The sequence below is a fragment of the Pituophis catenifer genome, unplaced genomic scaffold (assembly GCF_029215685.1).
Source record: "Pituophis catenifer annectens isolate HBS135680 unplaced genomic scaffold, rPitCat1.0.hap2 SCAF_9, whole genome shotgun sequence".
NCBI lineage: Eukaryota > Metazoa > Chordata > Lepidosauria > Squamata > Colubridae > Pituophis > Pituophis catenifer.
Window position 1 is genome coordinate 7,784,382 of NW_027256889.1, and position 21,379 is coordinate 7,805,760.

Consider the following 21,379-nt stretch of genomic DNA (forward strand, 5'->3'; position numbering starts at 1 on the left):
TGGGAGAATGGTATTCAAGCATCTGTTGGCTTCCTTGAGACATTGCTGTCACCTCAAGGACACACCAAGCAGATGTCCCAACCTGCCTGGCTGTTTCCCATAAGAAAATGAACAGAAGAGATTGGTGGACGTTTTGGAGTGTTGGTGGCCCGTAGGAAAAAGGGGGGATTAACTATCTTTTGAGATATTGCAGGTATGCCTTTTCTGCCTTAGAAAAGCCCACTAGGCCTGAAATTAATTAGCCCCCTACCAAACTGGTTTTCAAGAAGGCCAGAGTGTTAGGATATGGTTTGAGCCTAACAAGTTGTCCAGGCAATATATGTGTACTGTAACTTTAATGTGAATATGTATTGTGTGACTTTAAAGTTTTTCTGCTGATTCATTGTAATGCTGAGTCATGCTGTAATTAGATAATCACAGGTTGTGAATGTATTTAAGTAAGGTACTGTAACGTATTCGGTTTGATGATATGCTACCATTGTGTGAGGAGTTGCTATGATAAGCTACCATAGTGTGTGGAGTTGCAACCATTGTGCTATCATCGTTTGATGGATCTGCTACCATCGTGGTTTGTGAACCAGAGTGAGTTTGTTATTCTAACCAACTACTGTTTGTGTGGTAAGAAGCTTTTTGTATCACTGGACTGATTTAACTGGCAAAGACTTGGAATTTGTTTAAAGACTATGAGATTGTTTTTCCACTATAAAGTAAGCTTTTGATAAACCAGTTTGCATATCTGTTATTCATCGCTCTCAGCAACGTTTCCTTGTGCATTTACTCTGCTGGTTGGTAACACAACAACAATATCCTTAACACAGAGGATGGGGTAATCCTGTCTGGTTGTTGACAGATAGTTGAAACAATTGCAATTATACAATTTCCCAAAACTCAAATTTCTGTATTTGGTCTTGAGGTTATTGTTATTTTGATGTTTTATATTTGAACATTGCCTTGTACCTGATTGTATCATCATCATCATTAGAAACAGCTGTGTCCATTATTTTGGGATGTCTTTTCAACTTCCCTGTCTAGCCTACATCTCTGAGATTTTGCAGTGATGTGTCCCATTCATGTATTAGGCCAGTTCAATATTGTTTAGATGTTTGAGGTCATCCAACAGCAGATAGGTTCTACTATTTTCTGAGATGATACATAACACTACTATTCTTTTTAAAGAAAAAAGTGGCTAAAACATATGAAGAAATGAACTTCAAAAGCAGGCAGAATATAGAACTAGGAATGACAGTATGAGTCTTTTAATCACTTGATAAAGAATTCTTTTAAAACTGCTTAGTGAGGGCTGTAAAGCACAGTGAAGCGGTATATAAGTCTATTGCTATTTGTACTTTCCTCAGAAAATTTGAACTGAAATGAATTTCAAAAGCAGGCAGAATATTACTTTTTTCAAAAATTACTTTTTGAGAAGTGGAGGGTTTTACTGGTGTGAAAAAGAGGGGGAGTGTTGGATAAAGTTTAACTTTGTGGAAAAATTCTTAACGATGAGAAGCACTATGAATTTAACTAAGGTAGGGACAGGGAGAAGACCAGCTGCCCAGACATCATCAGCTACATCTAGTCTGTCATCAAAGAGATCGATAGAAGACATGGTCCAAAGGGAGAGGTCCAATTCTTTCAAAGACCTGTAGGCTATGCTGCAATCAATGCAGGAAGCGATGACAAGGAACCACGATGAAATGAAAAAAGAGATAGTAGCGGTTAAGAAATTATATGGGAGAACTTAAAGAAAAAATGTAAAAGATGGATGACAAATTTGAATTTTTTTCAGCAACAGATTACCAAAAATGAACAGAAACTGCAGGAGATGGAAGAGAGGATGGAGAGAGAAGAAAAAAGAGTGGACAAAATTAGTGAAAAACTAATCCAGGCAAATAAGGAATTAGAAGCTACAGTTATCTTTTTGGAATCAGAGAAAGTGGTGCACTACATATGCTTTCAGAATATAAGAGAGGAGAAAGGACAAAACCTACCAGATATTATGGCAGAACTAATAGCAAAAGCGTTAGAAACAGAAAAAGAGGAGATGTCGACAGAAATAGATGAGACCTATAGAATTCACACGAACTACAGGAGGAGACACTATCTTCCAAAGGAAGTACACATTAGATTTGTGAAGAAATCGATCTGAGACGAAGTGCTTCACAGGACAAGAGATGAACCAATAGAATACAGAGGGAAACAATTGACAGTCCTTAAGCAGGTCCCAAGAAGAATTGGAGAACTGTGAAGACCATACCAGTTCCTAACATCATTGTTGACTAAATGTCACAACAAAAGAAGAGAGGGGTAGTATTATATATTAAGGAGACAATTTCGGCTAAACAAATTTATAAAGATGAAGAGGGAAGGATTTTGATTGTGGAAATAATATTAAACCAAAAACAGGTCTTATTAGTAGAAATGTATGCTCCAAATGGGGGACAGGAACAATTTTACAATAAACTACACAATATTATTCGAGGCATAGAGGGTGACGATCTCTGTATGTTAGGAGACTTCAACACAATAATAGACAAAAAATTAGACTACAAAAGTAACAAATTAAAAAAAGGAATTAGAAGAATGCTACCTAGAACTTTTTTTTTTAAATGGTAGATGAACTAAATATACAGGATATTTGGAGAGAGAGAAATCAATATACATATTATTCTAATAGATGCCAATCCTAGTCTAGAATCAATGGTATGGATGTTGATGGAACTAAATGCAGAAGTGACTGAAGTAGAAATAGATACAAAAATTGTAATTCAATGAGGGTTAGTTGGAAAGGGCAAAAAAACCCTGTAAGATGGACCTTAAATAGGTCAATTCTAAAGGAGGAAAATTCAGATCAACAATGGAAAAACAAATGGGCCTTTGTATCAACTAAGATACATGGATTTTGGTGATAAATTTATAAACATGTTTATGGCAATATATTCTAAGCAGGAGGCCAGAGTAATAGTGAATGGAGAGGTGACACAAAACTTTAGAATTCAGAAAGGTACAAGACAAGGGTGTCCACTATCGCTGTTTTTGTTTTTACTGACTTTGGAAGTATTAATGAGAATAATTCAAAAAGATACACAGATTAAAGGATTGGAAATTAAAAGAGAAAGTATAAATTGCAAGCTTTTGCGGATGACTTTGTTTTCATTTTAGAGAAGCCATTGCAATCGGGTCTGAGACTTTTGGAGGTATTGGAGGAATATGGAAAAGTAGCCGGACTAAAAGTAAATAAGGAGAAAACTAAAATGAAAGCCAAGAATATGACAAATAAACAGAAAGATGATTTGACTAAGGGAACAAATATTCAATTAGCGGAGAAGGTGAAGTATCTAGGGATTTATTTGATGGCAAGGTGTACATCGATTAAGGAGGATAATTATATTAAATTAACAAATCAAATAAAGGTAGAAAAAAAAGAGCCTTGATAGTACAGTGGTCTAAGCACCCTGTTATTAACACAGCTGCCTGCAATTACTGCTGGTTCGAATCTCTCCAAGGCTCAAGGTTGACTCAGCCTTCCATCCTTTCTAAGGTAGGTGAAATGAGGACCCAGTTGTGGGGGCAATAAGCTGACTTTGTATAAATATACAAAAGTATGAAGGCTATTGCTTAACACATTGTAAGCCGCCCTGAGTCTCCAGAGAAGGGCGGCATATAAATCAAATTTAAAAAAAAAGAGAGAGAGAGATGGAAGACCATCCAGCTCTCCCTTACGGGCTGAATAGCAGCATTAAAAATCAAAGTTCTGCCAAAATTAATCTTCCTGTTCCAAAACATACTTATAAAATTAGAGAAAAAATACTTTGATAATTTGAATAAAAGAGTGTTGAAATTTATATGGCAAGGAAAGAAGTCAAGAATCAAATTGAAACTACTCCAAGAGTCCAAAGAAAGAAGAGGGTTTGGTTTGCCTGACTGGGAATTATATTACCAAGCGGCAATGATAACATGGGTTAAAGAATGGATAACTTTAAGAAACAAGAGATTACTAATACTAGAAGGTCATGATATTTAAGTAGGATGGCATGCATTCCTCTAGTCTGGAAGACATATGGTACATCAATACTTCCAAAGAATTGGACAGGCCCTACTGGAGGTATGGAATAAAATAAAAAAAACAGAACTATATGAAAATACCGATCTGGCTCTCCACCCTAGAAGCGTTTTTACATCCAAGTCTTATCAACTGGGGGGGAAATGTTACATATATTAGATGAAAAAGGGGGACTAAAAACGAGACTACAATTAAAAGAACAAGGGGTAGAATTGGAATGGTGGTCATACCTACAAATTCAATCATGCTATATGAAAGATATGAAAACATGGGGTATTAATAGAGATTTAACAATATTAGACAATATTGAACTGGAAAAGTGGGAAAAATTGTGGGAAAGAAATCGGAAATTAACCCTGGCCAAGGAGAACTTATGTACAAGGAGAACTTATGTAAAATGTTTTATACCACCAGCAAGATTGGTCAAAATGTATAGAAATTTATCACTAAAATGCTGGAAATGTGACCAATTACCAAGCACCTACTATCACTTGTGGTGGACATGCAGAAAAGCAAAAGATTATTGGTGAAGGATTCAGATGTGGCTGGAAAGAATGATTGGACAAAGATTGGAATTCAAACCAGAACTATTTTTATTAGAAATCATAACAGAAGGGTACAGTAAAGGGTTAACATATTTAATATTGCATATCACAACAGCAGCGAGAATGATATATGCCCAACAATGGAAGAATATACCTCTAGAAAGGGAGATGATAAAGAAAATATTAGACTGTGCAGAATGTGATAGATTGACGCTAGAATTAAAAAACAAAGGAGAGACAGAATACTATGAAATTTGGAATAGATTTTACCAATGGGTGGATTTGAGAAATGAAGTTGGAACAGAAAAGAACTAGGATGTGTAAGATGATGAAATATATGTAAATATAAGTGTATATAGGGGGTCAAATATGTGCATATAATTAGCAATGTATGCTGAGTATATAAGATACTTGTGTTATAATTTAGTTTGTACAGTGGAGATAATGCCAGGACAGTCGCACCATGTCCAATTTATTTTTTAATATGATATAAATAAAAAGTAAAATTAAAAACAAACAAACAAAAGCAGGGAGAATATACAGTAGAATTAGGAATTGCACTGAGTTATTTTTTTTTTAAATCACTTGATAAAGAGGAAGTTTCAAATAGCAATAGCACTTGGACTTATTTAACCTTTCATAGTGCTTGACAGCCCTCTCTAAGCAGTTTACAGAGTCAGCATATTGCCCTCAGCAATCAGGATCCTCAATTATTGATCCTGGAAAGATTAAAGGCTGAGTCAACCTTGAGCCTGTGAGGATCAAACTGCTGGCACTTGGCAGAATTAGCCAGCAATACTGCATTCTAACCACTGTGCCACCCTGGCTAGTATAGTATAGTATAGTATAGTATAGTATAGTATAGTATAGTATAGTATAGTATAGTATAGTACTGTAAAAAAAACATATCTGGGAAAAGACTCTCTTAAAGATTCTTACCTGCAGTAAAGCTGGCTTTATATGTGAACCAGCTCGTATTGCACATACAGCAAAGTCCACCGAGAGAGACAACTCCAGCGAACAACGCCAGCACGATGAAGAGTATCATGAAAGAATAAACAGCTGTAGGGAGCCAATGCAGACACAAGATAAGAATTCAAGGTGGAGGCTCCTGGGCCTTTCAGGCTAGTGATGTATTTGGAATATTGAATCTTACCTGATTTGTCGTTCAAATCGAGACATTCTTTGTGATTACAACCTCTAAATAGACCCATATGGATTCTGGAATCTACTACCCAATAGTCTGAGCTCAAGGCAACGAACAGGCATATAAAGCTGCTTAAGTTGGACAACACAGCAAAGAAACACAGGCCACTCATTTCTATGGGATGCACTGGCCAAGAAGTCTGGGATGGAACTGGAAGACAACATTAATTTTATGTTATTGATGTTCATTACATTGATCGTTTTATGGTGATGCATCTTAATTACTTTGTCTGATAACAATTTGAGGGTTTATTTATTTAAGGCCCTCCCCCTGGGCCACCCCCAGGGGGAGGGCCTTCTCTGTGGCAGCTCCTGCCCTCTGGAACAATTTGCCCCCGGAGATACGAAGGATATCGGATCTCCGGGTCTTTCGCCGTGCCCTGAAAACTTTTCTTTTCCATCAAGCAGGGCTGGCATGAACCCCCTCCCCTTTTTTTTAGTCTTTTTAGTTTTTTAGCTTTTAATTTGTCAATGGGTTTTAATTCGAAATGTTTTAAATTTGGGTCAAAGTATGTAATTCTTTTAATAATTTTAAATTTTGTATTGGTATGTGTTTTAGTTCTGGCTGTGCACCGCCCTGAGTCCACTAGGAGAAGGGCGGTATACAAATTGAATAAAATAAATAAATAAATAAATATTTTATTTATTATAATTTGTCAAACAAAAGTGTGTGTGTTTGTGTGTGTGTGATATTTTAGTGCATGGTAAACTCCCTGGGAAAAATGAGAGCCGTTGAGAGCCAGGTGGTGGCTTAGTGGTTAAGACACTAGGCTGGAAAGCCGGCAGCCCAGGTTCAAGACCCAAGTACCACGCGACCTAGCTCCTGCTCACTTAGCAGTTCAAACACATGAAAATGTGAGTAGATAAAATAGGTACCACTTCGTTGGGAATGTAATAGAACTCCATGGCATAATGCTGGGCTTCATGACTGTGGAAATATATTTGAAAAATTGCTGGTTCAATTGCCTTGGAACGGAGAGCCATTCACCCCAGTGTAAACTTTCAAATAGATATCTGAATAGAGAGATTTACCAGAAAAGAAGAATCTGGGTTCCACGTTTAAATGTGTCTGGTTTCTTCCACAAAACATTTCGATTTATGGTGTCAAAAACTAGAAAGATGGTACACAATTCCTTACCAATAGATGTGTATTTCACAATACATTGTAGAATAAAACAATTGTCTCTTAGAGCAGCGGTCACCAACTGGTGGCCCGTGGACCACTGGTGGTCTGCGAGAAAATTTTGGTGGCCCGCAGAAAAATCTTTGCATTTTTTATATTGCACTAAGTCAGGAATTCTCAAACTATGGCCCCTGGGCCAGATACGGCCTGCCAATGCAATTAATCCCACTCGCTGATGGAATGGGGTCCTTCAGGCATTTAGCTTGGCTGCCTGTTTAGTAGCTCCAGCCCCTCCCTCTCTCCTTGGGAGTCCAGGTGCTTCAGGCAGAGGTGCACAAAACTTCAGCAGGGCTCCTCGAGAGACAGAGTTTGTGGGGGAGTGGGGCATCTAGTGCCCGGGCAGGCTACAAGACAGACGCTCATTCTTAGTCGTATTTGAGATTTCTAGCTGCAATGGACAGCAATGCTAGGGTTGACCCCAGGTGCTTCTCTTTGCTAACAGGTGGCCAGGGTAATTGCCTGAGGGACCCCATCCCATCACTAATTTCTATTAGTGGTCCACAGGATTGAAAGTTATGAATTTAGTGGTCCCTGAGGTCCAAAAGGTTGGTGACCCCTGTCTTCCTGCCCCCCCATTCAGTCCTATATTTTGCTCAAATGAAATTTGGTGTACCTTATATAAATAAGACTTATGGGCCTATAGTTTGGAGACCTTCCTTGTCTCCTCTTTTTAAAAATGGGGACAAAGATGGAAACTTCCTATTCTAATAGAATGTGGCCTATATTATTTATTTATCTAAGGTGACAGTCCTGACAGCAGTGGGACCCCCCCCCCCTATGTGTCCTAAAAAGTTCTGCAGTTAGAAATTCTTCACCGGATGTCTTAATTCGGTTTTAGTGTCTGAATAATAATACATTTAGTTTCTGTCCTTGCCACTGTCCCTCTTTTGTGACAATAAGTAAATAAACAAAATTTTCCATTTAAAAAACGCAGTAGAGTTATTCTAGAGCAGAGGTGTCAAACTCAATTTCATTGGGGGTTGTGTTTGACCTTGGAGGGCCAGGGGTGTATGGGCATGGTGGGTGTGACATAGGACTTGTGTCGGGGGCACCTGTGGTGGCCAAGTGTTAAGGCAGGACTTCACTGAGACCCTCCCTCACTCTCATTATATCCTTCCTTCCTTCCTTCCTTCCTTCCTTCCTTCCTTCCTTCCTTCCTTCCTTCCTTTTCTCCTTTTCTCCTTTTTTCTTCCATCTTCATTCTTCTTTCTTCTTCCTTCCCTTCCTTCCTTATTTTTCTTTCCTTGCTTTCTTCCCATCTTTCCTTTTCCTTTGTCTTTCCTCTTTCCCTTTCTTCTTTCCTGTCCCTTCTTGTATGCTTAAATGCAAAGGGGGAAACATTTCTCCTTTTGTTTTGTTTTTAGTTTGTTTTGCTAGCCCTGTACCAGTGAAAATGTAGCCTGTGGGTGGGGGGGGGGGACACACGGAAGTCCTCCAAGCTTTGTATTTGCTGGCAGAGGCACTACCGGCTGGTCCTTTGCTGTTTCCAGGCCGGCCATATAGGATTAAATCACCCCACAGGCCTCATCCAGCCCTTGGGCCTTGAGTTTGACACCCCTGTTCTAGAGTGCTCAAATGTGAGAATTTCTGATCCTGGAGAGATCAGAAAACAAAAGGGGAAGGTTGGAAGACTTTGGACGACTTTCTATCATCCTGGAGGATAAGACCGAACCCCTTAAATCCGGCGGGGAAAGAGTTTGTCTTCAAGGCAGACTGAGAGCAATGGCGGCCGCACAGTGAGGAAGTGAAAAAGAGAAATCAGCATTGGGTGGTGATCGTGAAAGAGTTAGAAAAAGAGAAGATCGGGTGGAGAGGTTAGTGCAACAGAAAAGAAGATCCCATAAAGTGGATACAAAGTAATGGAGAGAAAGTGAGACTGGAGCGAAGGACTTATCGAAAAAAGAAAAGTGGAGAGGGCACAAAAAGGAAAGGTGACATCAAAGGGGATTCAGCGGAAATAGTGCAAGAGACTTAAAAATACCGGTTTAAATAAGACTATAAGAACTAATATAAAGACTAGCGACTGTGGAAAAGACAGACTATTGGCAGAATAAGGACGGAAAATACAAATAAACTCACGGATATTTTGGTGGATATTTTGGTGGACAGTCATGGATTTATAACTTTGGATAAAAAAAGGAAGATTGCATTGAGCAGAGAATAAAAACCGAAGGACTCAGAGAGAGTACTGTGGAGAAGATGGAGGCTGATGCAATACAGACTTAAAAGGAAAGATACAGAAAAGAAACAGGAAATTTTGGAAAGGCTCTAAAACAATTGTTGATAGTGTAATAAGGGGGAAATAACTCTGTTAAGCTGTCTTCATTTATTAATCAGTCTATTGACATTGAAAGAGGGGAAATTTGAAAAAATCTTAAAGGACTAACGAATTGTAGATGGATTGTTTGGATTGGAGGTGAAGGAACTAAAGTAATTTATATATTTGTATTACTGGTATATGATAAATATAGAATAAATAATAAGATAATTATTGATAGAGATTAAGAGGATAAAATATATAGATTGAATATTATTATAAGTTTTTTTTTAAAAAGATATTATTATAACTTTTTCATTGAATAGGTATAATTTACTTTAAATATTAAATAAGTATACGAAAAGTGAGAAAGAATAATACACTTCCTAAGAAAGAAAGGGATTAATCAAGAGGCTTATAGGAGAAGGAGGAGAATCCAATTGAGTAATACAGAAAAAAGAGTATAAATTTAAATAGAATATTGTGTTTGAATGATATTGTGGAAAAAATTCACCCGGAGTTTAAAAATGTCATCCATGGCAACTGTAGCTAATACAGGGGGAAAACCTACTACCAATCCCCTACCTATGGCCTCCCCATCAAATCAAAGGTCAATAGAAAATATGTTGGGGAAAGAAAAAGATAGAACAGAGTTGACAGTAAATAGCATGCAAAACATGTTACAGATGATACAGAAAACTCTATTGAAATCACAAGAGAAAATGGCCGACAACCACGAAGAGGCAAAGGAACATCACAAAGAAATCAAGAATGAGATAGGAGAGGTAAAAGAAGACATCAAAAATATGAATGATAAGATAGAAACTATGCAATAAGCAATGCTAGAGAATGAGCAAAGAATTAAGAAAATGAAAACAAAGAAAGATCAAATAGACCTTAAAGTAGAAACAGTGGAACAGAAATCAGTACAATTGAATAAAGAGCTCTCAGATTCAATTGCATTTCTGGAAATAGAAAAAGCCTCGTACTTCTTACGATTTCAGAATGTTGTGGAGGAGAAAGAAGAGGACCTGGGTGAGAAAATGGCTGAAATATTGGTGGAATTAATAGAAAGAAATAAGATGGAGATGAAAGAATATATAGATGAAATTTATCGTGTGCACTTGAAACTTGAAATTTTGGGCTTAGAAATCTTAGAACCAGCATGCCTACCCTCCGTGTCCTAATCTTTCCTTTTATTCGTATCCATTTCATGTATTAATAATTACGTTTACACTTGTATCTGTAATCAAATACATGCTTGACGAAATAAATAAATAAATAAATAAATAAATAAATAAATAAATAAATAAATAAATAAATAAATTTTTCCAATTCTTAAATGAATAAAGACATAAAGAAATACAATCTCACCAGCTTAGAATCCTTTCCTTGACCTTCCTGCAGGTGATAACTCTCTGAAGTAGAGATCTAGAATGCTTGAGCTCCACTGCCAGAGACTATACTGATGACTATCACTTCCTTTACAGTTCAAGGGACTCTCCCCACTCTATATAATTTGTTGGATTTCTTAATTCTTGACTTGCTAAGATCTTAAAATGATTGCAATACATCAGCCAATGCAAGAGTCACTGAAGTTTGAACTATTAAACTTAGCATCTAGAAATAAATGTTATTCATTGATTAAGTTTCTATGCCTTTCAATTTATTCAAAAAGTCCATAAACATTTTATTCATGTATTCATAGGTCAAACTTCTTAACCACTCCCCTCTCTCAAAGAGGGGCTCGTGTTCTATATCTAGAGTTTCTGTTCCGTTTCTACTTGCTACTGGAAAGATGCCGACCTCTCAGCAAGAAATGAAATTTAAAAAGAAGAAAAAGAAACTTATTCAGCCACTCCTAGATATGAGGAATGGGGAAACTGATTTCTTTTTTTAGCTCCCCTTTGATCGTTATGAGTAACTTGCTTCTGAATAAATGCCATACTTTGATTTTTTTTTGAGCTGCTCAAAAAACAAACAAGCGAATAAGCTAAAGTTCTGCTACGCAAAGCCAAGAAGACAAGTTTGTTCTGTGAAATGCAAGTCACGGTTTCGACTTTTGTCTTAAAAAGGGATGCTCTCACCAAGAAGCTTTTGCAGAAAATGGGAAAGAGTAAGCAAAGGAAAAGCTTTCTAGGTAATTCTGGTTAAGCGCTCATCGACACACAGAGAGCGTATAAAACAATCACATTATGACAACTCCCAATAATGAAATCACCATTTTGCTTATTGTAAATTCATCAGACACTGACCATCCCCAGAAATTAGGTTGCAATGAATGATAAACTTGAGAAAACAAAATAGTTTATTATAATCTTGAATTTCTTTGTTACAAAAGGCATTTTGTTTTGTAGGAAGTTAGCACTCACCCCTCACCAAGAAGAATGAAATATTCTAGGAAATATTAAAAAAGGCAGAATATTATACCGCCCTGGATGAGAAATGGAGAAACATGTTTTTAGGCAGGAAGCAGATTCACTCTTAATAGCCCCACCCTTCTCAATAGCCCACAGTAGATGTCAGCACTTCAGAGATAAAGAGATAGCTAGGTCTATTCATAAGCAAATGCCCTCACCCAAGATCCAACAAAGGTAGGATTAGCCCTCAGCCATAATAGGAATTGTCCAAAACCCTCTTCATTACATCATCACCCAGCAAGATTCAACCAGGCCTGGGACTCAAAAGACAACCTACAAAGTTACCCCTACATGTCCCCATGGGAGTCTGACAACCGCTCAGAATACAAGCTCAAATTCAAAGCCCAACAGAGGGTATAGATCTCTCTCTCACACACACACATCCATATGCTCTTCTTTGCCCAGGACCTCAAACCATGTGGTCCTGTCCACCACTCAACCATCTTTCCAAACAGCCACCATGTTTCCAGTGTCTTTCTCCCCACTTGGAACTGAACCCAGATGGACATTTCTTCCAACAGTTTGAAGACTGGTAGTGTCCTGATTCAGGACTCTACAGGTCTTCAGTCAATCTGAACCTAAAAATAAGTCAATTAACTTATTCAGAGTAAGCTCTAGAATCTCTTCCCACCCATATTATTAGAACTGTTCAATTGAACAGTAAAAAGATCCATTGCTTTTCAGTCTGACATTTTAACCAGAAGAAGAAGGCAGATAAGTTTACATTCACATCTAGTGATACTAGAAAATGAGGACCCGGATTGAGGGGGCAATAAGATGACTTTGTATAAATAAGAACACCACTTAGGGGGGCCCGAAAGCCCTACTAAGCAGGTATATACAAAAGTATGAAGGCTATTGCTTAACGCATTGTAAGCCGCCCTGAGTCTCCGGAGAACGGTGGCATATAAATCGAACTAATAAATAACTAATAAATAAATAAATACTTAATTAAAGATGGGGGGGTGAAACATAGCACTAGAGCAGCCTCCTTCTTAAGATACTCAGAGTGGGTTTCTTCTGACACAACTTTAACTACATAGGAGGGAATGGATTGGGTTAGCTCCCAACCTTCCACCCCCATCCCCGCAGTCCTTCTCTGCTTCTCTATACAGTAGTGGCCAAAATTGTGGAAACCTTTTTGGGAAAAAGTGTATTTTTGTGGTTTGATGGCTAATAACACCAATTTTTTGGGAGCAGTACCATAAAAATACCTATCAATGGAAAGATCATTTAATCGAGAATGTAATGCAATAACTTTTATGAAGGATTTGCTATTAGAATAGCAGTTATAAAGAATAAAAGTGGAACACGTAGAAGAAACGAGATATACAAACATTTATCACCATAGAAAAAACGAGATGTGCAAAAATTATCACCATGATAGAGCTGCTGTCCGGAGTGCTACAGAAAAATAAGCAGGATGTACCAAGAGATATAGAGGAAATATTTAGAATTCATACAAACTATGCAAGAAGGCACAAATTACCAAAAGAGGAGACTGTGAGCTTTACCAAGAAGACATTGAGAGTTGAAGTATACAAAAGAACGAGAGATGAACCTATGAAATACAAAGGGAGAGAAATTCTGACTTTAAAAGAGATACCTAGGAGAGTGAGAGAACAGAGGAGACAGCACCAAATTTTGACGGCACAATTGATCAAATATAGTGTGATGTTCAGATGGTTGATACCAGAAGGAATTCTGGTCTCCTGGCAAGATAAAAAATTCAGGGTGGATACCTTAGATCAGTGATGGTTAACCTTTTTTGTGCCAAGTGCCCAAAGCGCATAACATAGATAACACGTAGTAGTTAGTATTAAACAGATAGTAGTTTAATAATGAAAGAAGATTAACAAAATAGAAATAAAAACATATATATATATATATATATATATATATATATATATATATATATATATATGCATATTCTTTCTAGCCAGGTTTTACCTACGTAAACTAAGTTGTTTTGCAGCTCTGGTTGTGTGAAATCTCATTCACAAGCTTCAGGGCTTTTTTTCTGTTGACAAACTGCAACTCTGTGTTGCTCTCTGGGAGACTCAGATAGCTATTTCTGCCTTATAAGGCTTCGTCGGTGAGCCACACCCACTTCTCAGATATTCCCCCTGTAAAGGTATAATGTGTCTTTTTCTTTTTCGTAGGCTTTTATGTGCATATTCTTTCTAGCCAGGTTTTACCTACGTAAACTAAGTTGTTTTGCAGCTCTGGTTGTGTGAAATCTCATTCACAAGCTTCAGGGCTTTTTTTCTGTTGACAAACTGCAACTCTGTGTTGCTCTCTGGGAGACTCAGATAGCTATTTCTGCCTTATAAGGCTTCGTCGGTGAGCCACACCCACTTCTCAGATATTCCCCCTGTAAAGGTATAATGTGTCTTTTTCTTTTTCGTAGGCTTTTATGTGCATATTCTTTCTAGCCAGGTTTTACCTACGTAAACTAAGTTGTTTTGCAGCTCTGGTTGTGTGAAATCTCATTCACAAGCTTCAGGGCTTTTTTTCTGTTGACAAACTGCAACTCTGTGTTGCTCTCTGGGAGACTCAGATAGCTATTTCTGCCTTATAAGGCTTCGTCGGTGAGCCACACCCACTTCTCAGATATTCCCCCTGTAAAGGTATAATGTGTCTTTTTCTTTTTCGTAGGCTTTTATGTGCATATTCTTTCTAGCCAGGTTTTACCTACGTAAACTAAGTTGTTTTGCAGCTCTGGTTGTGTGAAATCTCATTCACAAGCTTCAGGGCTTTTTTTCTGTTGACAAACTGCAACTCTGTGTTGCTCTCTGGGAGACTCAGATAGCTATTTCTGCCTTATAAGGCTTTGTCGGTGAGCCACACCCACTTCTCAGATATTCCCCCTGTAAAGGTATAATGTGTCTTTTTCTTTTTCGTAGGCTTTTATGTGCATATTCTTTCTAGCCAGGTTTTACCTACGTAAACTAAGTTGTTTTGCAGCTCTGGTTGTGTGAAATCTCATTCACAAGCTTCAGGGCTTTTTTTCTGTTGACAAACTGCAACTCTGTGTTGCTCTCTGGGAGACTCAGATAGCTATTTCTGCCTTATAAGGCTTCGTCGGTGAGCCACACCCACTTCTCAGATATTCCCCCTGTAAAGGTATAATGTGTCTTTTTCTTTTTCGTAGGCTTTTATGTGCATATTCTTTCTAGCCAGGTTTTACCTACGTAAACTAAGTTGTTTTGCAGCTCTGGTTGTGTGAAATCTCATTCACAAGCTTCAGGGCTTTTTTTCTGTTGACAAACTGCAACTCTGTGTTGCTCTCTGGGAGACTCAGATAGCTATTTCTGCCTTATAAGGCTTCGTCGGTGAGCCACACCCACTTCTCAGATATTCCCCCTGTAAAGGTATAATGTGTCTTTTTCTTTTTCGTAGGCTTTTATGTGCATATTCTTTCTAGCCAGGTTTTACCTACGTAAACTAAGTTGTTTTGCAGCTCTGGTTGTGTGAAATCTCATTCACAAGCTTCAGGGCTTTTTTTCTGTTGACAAACTGCAACTCTGTGTTGCTCTCTGGGAGACTCAGATAGCTATTTCTGCCTTATAAGGCTTCGTCGGTGAGCCACACCCACTTCTCAGATATTCCCCCTGTAAAGGTATAATGTGTCTTTTTCTTTTTCGTAGGCTTTTATGTGCATATTCTTTCTAGCCAGGTTTTACCTACGTAAACTAAGTTGTTTTGCAGCTCTGGTTGTGTGAAATCTCATTCACAAGCTTCAGGGCTTTTTTTCTGTTGACAAACTGCAACTCTGTGTTGCTCTCTGGGAGACTCAGATAGCTATATATATATATATATTACAATTGGACTGTAAGTGACTATAGATTAAAATGCATATAGAGATAAATATATAGAAGGTTATGGTACAATTATGAGAATAATGGTTATAATTATGACGTACAACATTATGCATTTGAAAAAAACTATAACGTAAGATTAAGAAAATAGTGGTTATAACCAGGGTGTATAATACTATGTATAGGACTGGATACAGCCAGTACATTCTCATTGCAAAACTGGAAATATGATGTGTTATAAAGAAAAAATGTATAAATAAATAAATAAATGTATAATAAAAATATTTTTTTTAAAAAAATCACATCAGTTAGTACTTACTTGGGTAACCTCTAGCATGAATCACGGCCTTACAACGTCTTCCCATGGAGCGAACCAAGTCTTTGAGTTCTGCAGCTGTTCTAATGTGAAACCAAGATTGAAGGATTGCTTCTATTAACTGGGTTTTATTGTTGGATCGCTTCTGACTAACAAGTTTCTTTAGTCGGCTCCATAGATTTTCAATTGGGTGAAGGTCTGGGCTATTCCCAGGCCATTCCAGCAGTGGAATAGGATTATCTTGAAACTCCCCCAAAAAAGTGGTGTTATTAGCCATCAAACCTCAAAAATACACTCCCCCCCCCCAAAAAAAAAGTTTCCAAAATTTTGGCCACTAGTGTATTTAAAATCCTGTAGAGGAGTGACGATGGCTGTTAATGACATGAGTTCCGGGTGCTGCAATGACCATAACTTTATACCGTAGTAGTTGCCAAGCACCCAAATTTCGATCACCTCACTGTTGGGATACTGTGATGAAAGTAAGGGCAAGGGCCAGTCGTAAGTCACTTTTAATAATAATAATAATAATAATAATAATAATAATAATAATAATAATAATAGTAATTTTATTTCTATACCGCCCTTCTCCTGAAGGACTCAGGGCGGTGTACAGCCTATTAAAAGCACAAGACAAACATCAATTAAAATAATTTAAAATTATTAAATAATTCGGCTCAATTTAAAACCCCAGAAATTTAAAGTACCCCAATTTAAAATTATCATGTCGATAGCCCGGCCTGGCGGAACAGCAGGGTCTTGAGTGCACAGCGAAATACCCGGAGGTCGGAGATCTTACGTATTTCCGGGGGCAGTTCATTCCACAGGGCTGGGGCTCCCACAGAGAAGGCCCTCCCCCTGGGTGTCGCCAGCCGACATAACTTGGCCGATGGCACCCTGAGGAGACCCTCTCTGTGAGAGCGAACTGGCCGGTGGGAGGCTATTGGTGGCAGAAGTCAGTCTCGGAGGTACCCGGGTCCTATGCCATGGAGCGCTATAAAGGTGGTAACCAACACCTTGAATCGCACCCGGAAGACCACTGGGAGCCAGTACAGCTCGTGCAGGGGGGGTGTCACGTGGGTGCAACGAGTTGCGCCTATAACCACCCGTGCGGCCACATTCTGGACCAGTTGGAGCCTCTGAGTGCTCTTCAAGGGGAGCCCCATGTAGAGAGCATTACAATAGTCCAGCCGGGAGATGACAAGGGCGTGAGTGACCGTGTGCAAGGAGTTCCGGTCCAGAAAGGGCTGCAACTGGTGAATCAGGCGAACTTTTGTCGGTGCCATTGTAACTTTGAACAGTCATTAAATGAATGGTTGCAAGTTGAGGACAACTTGCATGCCTTTCAATTCATTCAAAAAGCACGTTAAGAAATCCCTTCAGTTCATTCTGAATTATTTTCTGTAGCTGTATATTGTGAGCTAGGTTTTCTATTTTTGGATTGTTCTGTACCTAGGAGTGGATACTTGGACTTCCCTTTTCTCGTTCACTTCTAGCTATTACTGAAAAAGGGTGACATCACAGCGAGAAAATAAAGGGGGGGAAAAGGAGAAATTCATCCTTTCTTAGATATGGACATGCTAGACAGCTTCTGATTGACCAAGACCAAAACATCACACTGAGTTGCTAAGTTTGGCTACTCTGCCAGTAAAGACCAGGTGGTAACGTATAACTGAATGGCATAGGCTTGTACCTATGGATCATAAAACATGGGGTTAGAAGAAGTGGGACTCATCATACTACCATCTCACACAAAAAAATACTTATCCAAACTTTGTTTGAAAACTTCCCATGAGTGAACCCCTCTCGCTCAAGGAAGTAGGCTCTTCCACTGCTTAATACCACTCAGACAGAAACATCTCATTTCAGATTTGAATGTGTCCCTGTAAAGTTTCTACCCATTATTTCCTGTCCTGTCTTCTGGAGCTATAGATCATAAATCCACATTCCCTTCCCTGGGGCACACCTTCAACTACTGGAAGAATGTTATGTTGCTATTATCTGTCCTTTCAACTTCTGGAACATACCTTGTTCCTTTACCATTCTTCCTAGAATGTAATCTAGAGAAAAGAAGGACTGGGGAGGACATGATAGCAGTACTCCAGTATTTGAGGGACTGTCACAAAGAGAAGAGGTTTCAACTTATTTTCCAAAGCACCAGAAGGCAAGACAAGAAACAATGGGTGGAAACTAATCAAGGAGAGAAGCAACCTGCAATTGAGGAGAAACTTCCTAATAGTGAGGACAATTAACTGGGCTGAACCGGGAGAAACTCACCACTGGTGGGGAAGAGTATCACAATACTTTTTTAACTGGCCCAAGGTATTAGAGAAATTATGTGTGTAGTTTCAGGGGATTAACTGCCATTAAGGGAAACACACAAGGGCAATGACAATAAAGTGTGTGAGAGCTCAGCATATAAGAGGAAGTGGTTTAGAGAAGTACTGGCCCATAGAGGAAACTAATTGTGGGAAACCAGAACTAAAGCATCCCAATCATGTCTAATTATAAAAGCAACTTTATATGCTTGAAGAGCTGAGGCTAAGAAGAACCTGTCATCATTTCACAGAGCATCATAAATAGCAGGAGCACTTGGACTTATATACCGCTTCACAGTGCCTTACAGCCATCCCTAAGCGGTTTACAGAGTCAGCCTTTTGCCCCCAACAATCTGGCTCCCCATTTTACCCACCTCTTCTTAAAAACCTCCAGTGATGGAGCACCCACAACCTCAGGTGGCAAGCTGTTCCACTGGTTAATTGTCCTCACTCTTAGGAAGTTTCTCCTTAACTTTAAGGGACCAAAGCCAATCCATTCTGATCCAGAAAATGAATTTGGGGTTGCAGATACCTGGCACTAAGACGGATTGATTGAATCTTTTGGTCAGGAACTTGTTCGTCTTCCAGATGTACAGCAGGAGGAGAATAATGGGGAGTATGATTGAATATCCTGCCGCTGTTCCCAGAAGCCAAATGACAAAGATTTCGTATACTGCAAAAGAATAATGAGAGAACATTCAGAATGCAAAACAAGACAAGACTTTGGAGTTACCTTATAGTAGGCTGGGTTCACATAACACTATAATCCTAAACCCCAGGTTCGTAAATACAGGTAGTCCTCAACGTATGACCAAAATTGAACCCAAAATTTCTGTTGTTATGTGAGAAAGTTGCCAAGCGAATTCTGCCCTATTTTAGGAGTTCTCCTGCCAGAGTTGTTACATGAAACACTGTCCTTGTTAAGTGAATCTGGTTTCCCTGTTGACTTTGTTTTTCAGAAGATCCAGGAATACCGCAAACCACCATAAATATGAGTCAGTTGCCAAGCATCTGAATTTTGATCGCATGAGAAACATGGGCATACTGGAACAGTCATAAGTCTGAACAACGGTCATAAGTTACTTTTTTCAGTGCCGGTGCAACTTTGAAATGTCACTAAGTGAACTGTTGTAAGTCAAGGACTACCTGTACAGTTGCTAGCTGACATTATGGCTTATGCCCAATAGCTCATCCTTACGGTGGCTATACCTCGTGGCTAATGATAGGGTTTTGACAACAGCTTAGATCACACACTGCCAGTTTCTAATCCAGGCATGGGGGAAGCTATGATACACGTATCTGTGATGACTTGGGGTGTGGCATGAAAGCAACACAGCCAGAGAACCGGTATGAGTCCCTTTATTGGCACCAACTTTGCCCCCAATGTCCCTTTAACTCTCCGGCCTGGAAAAAAGCTCTCCCACAAACCTGTAGCAGCTTCCGGCTGCAGCTACTCCTGTCCAAGCGCTGTAATCAGAATGACTACAATCAATCACTCCAGCAGGGCAGGATAATGAGTCCAGGAAGCCAAGAATAATTCTAGCAAGACAAGATAAGCACACAGAAGCACGTTTCTAATTCAAACTGTCAGGAGGAATGCCGGGAATGAACGCCACAACTCTCAATACTAGATGAATTCAGCGTTTTGTTTTGTTTTTAATTTGATTTATATGCCGCCCTTCTCCGGAGACTCAGGGCGGCTTACAATGTGTTAAGCAATAGCCTTCATACTTTTGTATATTTATACAAAGTCAGTTTATTGCCCCCACAAACTGGGTCCTCATTTAACCTACCTTAGAAAGGATGGAAGGCTGAGTCAACCTTGAGCCTGGTAAGGTTCGAACCTGCAGTAATTGCAGGCAGCTGTGTTAATAACAGGGTGCTTTAGACCACTGTACTACCAAGGCTCTTTTTGTTCCCGACAAACGCCCTTCCCAACTGCCTCTCCTTTGAACTCCATCCCCAGGTGTGCCTTGTGAAGAGAACCGGGGCCCTTTCCTTCCCCGTAAACCACCCAACCCACGTTACTCACTTCTGCATTCTTCCCTGTGCCCCCTAGGATGAGGAGGAGGTGGGCCTTGGTCTTCATCTGAACCCCCTCTCCCCTGTTCTACCTCTCCCCTGCTTTGCCCAGCCTGACTTTGCCCTTCCCCAGTTTCCTCCACACCCAACTGAGCCACTCTCCCGCTCTCTGTCAGCTGTTCATCTTCCGTCTCAGATTCAGACTCCGACGGGCGCAAGATATTATCAAAGGTGACATGCCAGGATTTTTTGGGTGGCATGGTAGCATTCACCGGTACCAAACAACACAAATATTCTTAAAAACATGCCTTGGTCTTGCGTGATTTGCAGAGGCTGCGGAGACCATGTGATAATGTGTGTGTGTGAGAGTGTGTTCTGTGTCACAGAGCTTCCAAAAATCCCCTAAATATGGTATCTGTTTTCATACGATTTTTGCAGGTCGCACAGGCAGCAAAAGAGCATTCTCTTAAGCCACTTCAAGAAAGAAAACCCCACCCAACCTGGCGCTGCTTCCATTTGTCCACCATTTTTAAAAAAAGAAAGAAAGAAAAGATAATACGTGAATAATTGTTTCGCTTTTGTGTGTGTGGTGGGGAGTGTGATAACCCAGCAAAGTCAAGTGACACATTTGTCGAAGTTTTGAAAGGCTGAGGAGAAAAGATTTGCCATCAAAGCCTTAAGTCTAATACGTTGTGAAAATCCAACCGCTGTGTTATTTTTCCCAATGTTTAATAGCCTTAAGTTTTATTTTCAACGGTTGGTTAGAAAAGCAGGAATAAAATTTCCTCAAAAATGTTTCAAGAAAAAGAGACGCCGAGAAGAGAAACGATGAATGAGCTGAAGAAGAAAAAGTGGGTGTGACCAGACTCTCATATCCAGAGAGACAGGATATAGTTTAAGATTTAATTTGAAAACAGTTGAAGCCATCCATTAATATAAATATCCCCAAATTTTTCAGGTTTAACTTCATATAAACATCACCCTCAAATCTTAAACACAAAGCATTCTAGATATTCATCTTTTGGTCATCAGCTTCTCAAAACTTTAAAGGATTGGGGGAGGACTACCCAGCCCTTTTCAAAATACTTTTCTAAATGTGGCCAACTAAAAGATTTGTGGGCAATTAATTGGGCAACTAAGATGATCGAAGCCCTGGAGACTAAACCGTATGTAGAACGGCTGAAGGATTTGGGTCTGGCTAATCTAGAGATAAGAAGGACTAGGGGTGACATGA

At 39.2% G+C, this 21,379-nt stretch overlaps 1 protein-coding gene across 3 annotated transcripts in view; it reads right to left on the minus strand.

Moving 5' to 3' along the window:
* The window catches only part of LOC139320852 (claudin domain-containing protein 2-like), a 34,203-nt gene that overhangs the window by 11,444 nt on the left and 1,380 nt on the right, over positions 1-21,379 (minus strand). For 2 of the 3 annotated variants that reach the window (XM_070949321.1, XM_070949320.1), the window contains exons 2-6: positions 19,552-19,662; positions 18,656-18,796; positions 15,812-15,891; positions 5,762-5,962; positions 5,545-5,667 (exon numbers count right to left, since the gene is read on the minus strand). In XM_070949321.1, the coding sequence (XP_070805422.1) occupies positions 5,545-5,667; positions 5,762-5,962; positions 15,812-15,857 (370 nt within the window). In that variant the 5' untranslated portion in view covers positions 15,858-15,891; positions 18,656-18,796; positions 19,552-19,662. The remainder of the gene's footprint in view (positions 1-5,544; positions 5,668-5,761; positions 5,963-15,811; positions 15,892-18,655; positions 18,797-19,551; positions 19,663-21,379) is intronic. The other variant, XM_070949319.1, reaches the window with a different exon arrangement.